The 8,086-nt window shown below is 37.8% G+C and overlaps 1 protein-coding gene across 1 annotated transcript in view; it reads left to right on the top strand.

Annotated features, from left to right (window-relative positions):
* The window catches only part of BMX (BMX non-receptor tyrosine kinase), a 68,992-nt gene extending 66,897 nt beyond the window's left edge, over positions 1–2,095 (top strand). The window contains exon 18 of the mRNA XM_044666956.1: positions 1,790–2,095. Coding sequence (XP_044522891.1) covers positions 1,790–1,864 — 75 coding nt within the window. The 3' untranslated portion in view covers positions 1,865–2,095. The remainder of the gene's footprint in view (positions 1–1,789) is intronic.
* The last annotated feature ends 5,991 nt before the right edge of the window (positions 2,096–8,086 follow it).

The following is an 8,086-nucleotide window of genomic DNA, read 5'->3' as shown; positions in this document are numbered from 1 at the left end:
GAAGGAAGGAAGGAAGGAAGGAAGGAAGGAAGGAAGGAAGGAAGGAAGGAAGGAAGGAAGGAAAAAGGGGAGAGAGAATGATAGAAAGAAGGAGAGAGAGAGAAAGTGGTGGATTCTGGGATATTGAGGGAAAAGAATGTTTATAATTCTTTAGGAAGTATTCTATTAGTAAATAATAAAACAATAAGTATATATTAGTAAGGGCTGCTAAGTCAGTTGGCTAGCATTTATTAAGTACCTGTCACACTAGTCACTATGCTAAGTGCTGGGAATGCAAAGAAAACCTCACAACAGTCTCTGTTTTCAAGGAGCTCACTGTCTAATAGAGGAGACAACAGATTAGAACTACAACATGCAAACAACTATGTACACACAAAATAAATACAGGATATTTTGGAGATCATCACCAGAGGGAAGACAACAGCGTTAAGGGGAAAACCTTAAGGGTCTTCCTATACAGGCTGGATTTTTAGCAGAGACTTGAGGGAAGCAAGGGAAGCTGGGAGGTAACGATAAGGAGGGAGAGAGCTCCAAGCATGGGACATAGATCACTCATCATGGACTTACTTGGCACAGAGGTTTGACTTTCCCTGGGAGTATTTGGTACCTCAGGAGTTAATTTAAGGCAAGGCAGGAAGCTGAGGGGATCCAGGAGTAAGGAATGGCAGGAAGAACAAGAAAGTATTCAAAAGTGAAGCAGAAAGCCTAATTATACTGATTAATGGTAGAATAGTACAGTGAAGGGAGAAAAAAGTAAGAGCAGAGTGGGAAAACAGGGATGAATGAAAGGACTAAAGGTCATGTAAGTGAGACAAAAAAGAAGTGAGACAGAGAAGAGATAGACCACCAAGAGGGTTTAATCAGAAAGGAGAATTTCAGAATTAAAAATAATAGAGAATTGCTTTGAGTGATGAGAGTGTGACCATCTCTAAATGGCTTGGGTAGATTGAAGACAGTGGTCACAGGCATTGTCTCTCCCTCCTTATCATGCATGGAATGACAATGTGTTTAAAAGGGGCATCAAAGTGATTATTAGTCACTAAGAATCCTAGTAAGACCCAGGGTGGAGAGGCTGGTCCTGAACTAAGGAAGGAGAGAGATACGTTAAATAACAGATGACTTGGTAGGTGACAGCAACAAGGATCAACACAGTGATATAGATGGATGGATAAGCTGATGAGCAATAGCTGCAGGAAAAGTATCTTAGAGTGGCAGTGGGGAACTTGCTTCCTTCTGGACCTTCAGGACCAGTGTGTGAAGTGGGATATGAAAAGAGAGAAATTAGCATCAGAAAGAGTGGTAACGAAGGAGGTATCCCCTGGAGAAACTATATTTCCATGAAGAGAAGTTGAGAAAAAACATGTGAAAAGAATAGTTTGTTAATCATGGCCTAGGTATTCCAGAGGGGCACAGTGAAAAGGGAGAAGAGGGGGGGGTAAGAATTTCAGATTGCTACTGCTGAATCGAATAAGAGTTAAAGTACGTAGAGAGAAAATGGGGGAAAGGCAGAGAAAAGAGGCAAGCCATAGAGTCATGGTTTAACTACTCTGCCTCTTCTCTTCTAAAAGAGAGCAGTAGCAGTCCTATGGCATGTGATAATATAGGGACATGAATGGAAAGCCCCCAAATCAGGAGGCACAAACTTATTTTCATATCTGATCTGTAAAATCCGGCACGCTTCAGCAGTCTTCCAAGAGATAAGAACACCTTACTATAGAATGGGAAGATACTCATTTTTGCTTTGGTGGAAGATCAACCACCCCTAACAATGACTTTCCTTTTCATTTAGCTTCCAGAAAAACGTCCCACATTTCATCAACTCCTATCTTCCATTGATACACTCCGGGAAGATGACAAGCCTTGAAAAATGGAAATAGAAGACATATGTAGAATGAATGTACATTTTGGCAAACATCTTCATTCTTTTTAAGAGAAGTAGAAAGGAATGAGCTCTCTGTAGTTTAGACCCTTCTACTCACTGTTATCTCATTTACTGATTGAACTTTATAACATGGAGGATTGAACAAAACAAGGAAGGAAAGTTTCCAGAGATTTATTTTTGCCATCTGACTATCATTGGCTGATATTATCCTAAGAAAACGACAGTCCCTTTACTAAAATAGAAGTACATTTTGCATCTGTTTGAATTAAAGAGTGGTTCCTTGGCTACTTTTATAAATTATACAAGAATTTAAAATTATTAATATTATTGAGGTTTATTTTATCAGACTGGATTCTTATTCTGTTTCTTAGACTATCATCATCAGATTTAGTACTCAGAGGGACCTTGGAAAGAAATTAATAACCCATTCCCCTCATGAAGCCCAGAAAGGGGAAGTCACTTTTCTGAGATCATATCAATAATAAGTATTTGAGCCAGAATTTGAACCCAAGTCTTCTGACTATAAATCTAGTGTGTGCTCTCTGTTATCTGACTGTTTAAAAGCAATCATAGGGTTTATAGAAATTTTAACATGGTATATGGTTGTTAGTTTTGTTAATTCAGATTTTAAAAGGTTTTCTTTTATCTCTACCATGCATTATATCTGCAATAAGGGCACCCTACCACCATGGTCCAAACCAGTAAGTATAATACTTGTCTGAGATCCAGATTAGATACAAATTTTTCTACTTATGATATAAAAATAAAGTACTATGACTATTCAGTTGTAGAGATTACCCTGAGCTACTAATATTTGCTCACCATTTCTCCCTCTATCCCCCACCATGGATTTTTAAATTTTTCTTTTTTGCATATATAAATGCTTATGAACATATAGTATCCCCAAAAATAGAATATAAACTTCTTGAGGGTAGGAACTGATTCATTTTTTGTCTTTATATTCCCACTGTATAGTAAGTGCTTAATAAATTCTTGCTGAATGATTGAGGCTGTCTCATTTCATTGCTGGACAGGTCCAAAATAATAAGGAAATTCTTTATATTAAGCCAAAATTCCCCCCTGTAACTTCCATCCATTGGTCCTAGCTTTGTTCTCTGGAGCCACATCTGAAAAACCTAATTTCTCATCCACAGGAAATTTTTGTCTTTGGTGACATTTTGTTAGTTTGATAAGAATCAAGTCTCTGAAATGTGGCATTTGAAGCCCACGTTGTATAAAGCCAATTTGTAGAAGAATGTCTTCTCAGTGTAATCTCAGATGGCATTGTAGAAAGACTATGATATTTAAGTAACAGATTTAACCTTACCATATTTTTCCTTATGCATACATGGATCAGATGAAGTTTGACTTTGGAGAAAAAGAAAAAAAATCTATATTTTTTCATATTCATATTATATGATATTGCTTTCCCCCCAAATCCCTCTCTCTCTCTGAGACTTCACTGGAGTCTATGGAATCCCAGAATGTGTAAGCCTGGGACAATCTTAGAGATTATTAATTCAAATAACATCCTTCCTTACATGAAGAAATAGAAATTCCCAGAATACTCCACTGGTCATTTTTGTCATTGGTATTTCATGAGGGAAGATGAGATGTATTCTCCAACTATAGGCTTATGTGTACCTCAGCATCACCTCCACTGTAAAACAGAATTTATTAAGCCATCTGTCTGTCCATGGTGCTGTACTGGGGAGCAACCACATATCCGTAAACTTTATAGAAATTTTGACTTTAAGATTTATAGAAATTTTTAACAGAAATTTTTTACAGAAAATTTAAAGATTTAGCACAGAGGTAAGTACTTAATAAGCACATGCTATAACCATTAAACAACTTTTCTAATCAACAAATCAACAGATATTTAAGTTCCTGCACACAAGGAACTTGTGACCAGATGAAGAGACTCAATTAATGCATAGGAAATAACAAGCAAAGATACAAAACAGGAGAGAATTTGTGTAAGATGGAGACATTCACAGGATTGTAGACTGTTAGTCCTAGAAATAAGAGACAATGGCCATATTGATGAGAAAAGGATTGATGGAGGTGGTAGATCTAGAGTTTAGTTTTGGGGCAGAAATGTCCAACAGCCCACAGGTCACCACCTTCCTGAGTTCTGTGAAACCAGATTAAAATATAATTGGGAAATATTTGACAAAATAAATAAAAATATGATAAAACATAGAAAATATCACATCTTAAAACTATTTTATGGGGCTTCAGAGATAATTATGTTCGGTTTAGTAGCCCTATTTCTATTTGAGTTTGACTCCCATGTGTTGGGTAAATGCGCGAGAGAGCATCAAAAGCAAATCTTGATCACTACTCATTCTGTACATGTCTAGTTAAGACTTTCTTCACCCCTTTCCTGGTCTATTGAAATAATTTCCTTATTCATGGACCTGTTTCTGATCTCTCCTTTCTCTAATCTGCCCTCTACTTGACTGCCACATTAATGTTTTCCAAGACATAGACCTGTTTCATTTTAATCCCCTGCTAAAAAAATATGCAGTGGAGGACAGCTAGGTGGTTCAGTGGATTGAGAACTAGGTTTTAAGATGGAAAGTTCTGGGTTCAAATCTGACCCCAGATACTTCCTAGCTGTGTCACCTTGGGCAAATCACTTAACTCCTATTGCCTAGCCCTTACTAGCCTTGGAACCAATAATACATAGTATTGATTCTAAGATGAAAGGTAAGGGCTTAAAAAATGCAGTGGTTCCCCCATTGCCTCTGAAGATCAAAGACAAACATTTCACCTTGGCATTTAAAGGTCCTGACAATCTGGCTTCAGCATGATGGAAATACGCTCTGGAGCAAAGAACCAAAAAATTGTTTAGCACCTAAAGATACTCTGATGGCAACAGAGAGCCATAGTACCTCCTGCCTAGGCGATGAGAGGGAGAGTCATGGATCACTCTGAGTTTATATACATAGATGACTAGAAAGATAGTATATGGAAGAAGCATGCCCCCTTGTTGCCCCCTCCCTATAAGCACATTTCCTCAAAAACTATCCCATTTCTCCAACAAATTCTAGATCAGAATCCATTTAAAACCAAAGCCTTTCTCAGTTTCCTCATCTGTAAAGTGAGGCTACCAATGCCATCTGCATTCCAGGGTTGCTGTGAGGATTAAATGAGATAACAACTATAAAATTCTTGGCATTGTGCCTGGCACATGGTAGGCATTTTATCAATGTTAGCTGTTATTATTTGCTAGGTTTCCTTGCTTCTTTCTCCATAATTTGGGCTCATGGTAGCTTTTACCTTGACCATCATAGGAAAGCCCTAATTAGATCCCCACTTTCAAGTGTCTCCTCTCTTGGATCCAATCCATCATTTATTAACCATTTCAGCAAAATGTTCATAAACCCACTTTAGGAACAAGTTCTGAATATCTCACCCTGTTAAATACCTCTGTTAAAGCAATTGACTCAAGGCGATACAACTCTTGTTATGTCTCATGCCACAGACGGGGCATGGCGTGCATACCTGTGACTTCTAGTAAAGTCCAATCCTTGGCTCTGGATGTTGATCTGGTTCTTTTCGTTTCTTTTGGAAACTGAGACAGTTAAGTGATTTGCCCAGTCACATAGTTAGTGAATGAAGGTACTCACCTCTTGGGTCCTTCCAGCTCTAAATTTGTGAGCCAATTATTCTATGAAGAATATGAATATGAATATGAAGCTTATCATTCTATGAAGAATTTATTGAACACTTAATATGTGCAATGCATTACAGAGGGTATAAAAATGAAGTATATATGTTATAATGAGAATTACTGAGATTGTGTCTTTCATAAACCAAGTTGGGTTCATTCCTGTGTTAGAATTGGGAAAACAGTATATAGAACTTCAATGAAAAGAACCACAAAGAATAACTGAATGCTGTATAATAATACTGATCAAACTTATCCTAAAAGCATAGATGATAAAATAAACCTTCTTTCTTTCACTTGGAGAGGTGGAAAACTATGAGTATTGTGTAATTAGAATTTGCTCCCTAGGACTTTCTTACCCAGCATCTCATTTGTGTGCTCATGCTGAATGCAAACAGTGCATACATATGTAGGGAGGATATATTTTGATGTAACCAGGCCCCTCTCTCTGCTCCTGGGAAGGTGGTTATGGAAGTTGGGTGAGAGCCAAGCAGGAGAATTTTACCCATGTGTTTTTACTTAGGCTTTACTATTTTTGTTCTTTTATTTCTTCTTCTTCAACTGATTAATAATAAACCTTATAAAATTTAATACTTGGAGTTATTGGATATTAATTTAAATTTTAATGTATGGACTATTTCATATGCAATATCATGAAATTCAATGAATGGGTAGGTTAGTTTGCTTTTTAAAAATGAGGGCTTACAAATTGATTTATATAACGGTTATTTTTGCTTTTTCGTTGTTCAGTCCTTGTCCGACTCTTTGTGGCCCCAGTTGGGGTTTTCTTGGCAAAGATAATGAAGTGGTTTGCTATTTTCTTCTCCAGCTCATCATTACAGAGGAGAAAACGGAAGGAAACAGAGTTAAGTGACTTATTCAAGGTCACATAGCTAGTTAGTATCTGAGGCTAGATTTGAACTCAGGAATATGAGTCTTTGTGACTCCAGCTAGCACTCTATACATTGTGCTACTTAGCTGCCCAATTTTTGCTTTCTTTTTCCTTCTCTTTTCTTTTTTTTTACTTTTTGTAACCAGGATCAGTTCACTGGGCAGGAGAAGAAAGGGATGTTTTTAGAAATGAATATGTTGTAAAATTTATGAATAAAACAAACAAAAAGAAGTTAATAAAAGTTTGAAATGTTAGTTAATAAAGAATAAAATATAAATGTAATTATATGATAATAATAATAACCAGTTTAGTTCCCTTATGCTCTAAGACCCTGACCTGCTTCCAGTGGGCCACTTTGGTTCTCTCTCAATGTTGAACAGTTTGGTGCTTTGGGATGATGCTGTAAACCATGGGGAGGTCCCTTCATCTCCATTCTCCTCATTCCCATGGCTCCAGAGAAGACTGGCCGTTGAGTCAGGAAGAGCTCCCTTTCAGCAGATCTTGCAAGAAATGCTTCTTCCCTCTTGAGCCCTGTGTACTGTGAGATATAGAATTCTTCCTTTCTGGGATTGAATGATGGAAGGCTGCCCTCTCCCATTCCTAGAGAAAGGATAACTGCAAATAGAAGGAGGAGCTTAGCTCAGCAAGTTTGAGCCTGGGTCTTAGACCTCTGGTTGCCTTTGCTGCTTTGTGCTCCAATAGAACAATGACCTTGAGTGACGTCTCTGGCGTGGGTTTGGGCGGTTGAGCATAAACTCAGGTCCGCACCAGCTGTCCTTTGGAAAGTGTCCCCTTTAGGGACTCCACCTCTGCTTGGAGCAGATAAGCACCCAAAGGGAGATAAACCCAACCCCTGGTGTGACTTGTCAGAAAACCTCGAGGGACAGAATACAGAACTAAAGTGGGAATGTTGACTCAGCAGTACTACAGAATATTGCCTGTTTTGGGTATAATAATAGTTCTGAGTTACTGCTTCATGTTTAAGTTTTTATCAGTATTTGTGAGACTTCTGTTTTTAGTATTTCTTTTGGGTGAAGGAAATAGCTGTCTTCTAACTGATCTGCTCTGTATAATTTGTATTTTTCTACTCCCCTTTTGGAGATTTTAGACATGATGCATAATATAAAATTTAAGTAATTTTGGTTAGGAATGTGGAGTGAAACAAGCATGTATTTAGTATATCAGACTCCAGAGAGGTAGCTAGGTGCTTAGTGATGAAAGCACTGGGCCTGGAATCAGGAAGACTCAAGTTCAAATCCATCTTCAGATATTTACTAGCTGTGTGACCCTGGGCAAGTCACTTAACCTCTGTTTGCCTTAATCCAATGGAGAAGAAGGTGGCACTTTATTCTAGTACCTTTGCCAAGAAAATTCCACAGTTTTGGTATGACACAGTCCACAAAGAATTGGACACAACCGAACAACAATAAATATACCAGGTACTATACTATGTACTTTACAATATGATTTTATTTAATCCTCACAATAACCCTGGGAGGTAGATACTATTATGGCCCCTATTTTCCAGTTGAGGAAACTGAGGCAGACAAAAGTTTAAGTGACTTGTCCAGGGTTACACGGCGAGTAACTAAGGCCAGATTTGAACTCTGGTCTTTCTGATTCCTGACTTAGG

This window comes from Gracilinanus agilis, chromosome 3 (assembly GCF_016433145.1).
Source record: "Gracilinanus agilis isolate LMUSP501 chromosome 3, AgileGrace, whole genome shotgun sequence".
Taxonomy (NCBI): Eukaryota; Metazoa; Chordata; class Mammalia; order Didelphimorphia; family Didelphidae; genus Gracilinanus; species Gracilinanus agilis.
Note: the sequence above shows the minus strand (reverse complement) of the source record. Positions and strands in the feature narration are given on the sequence as shown.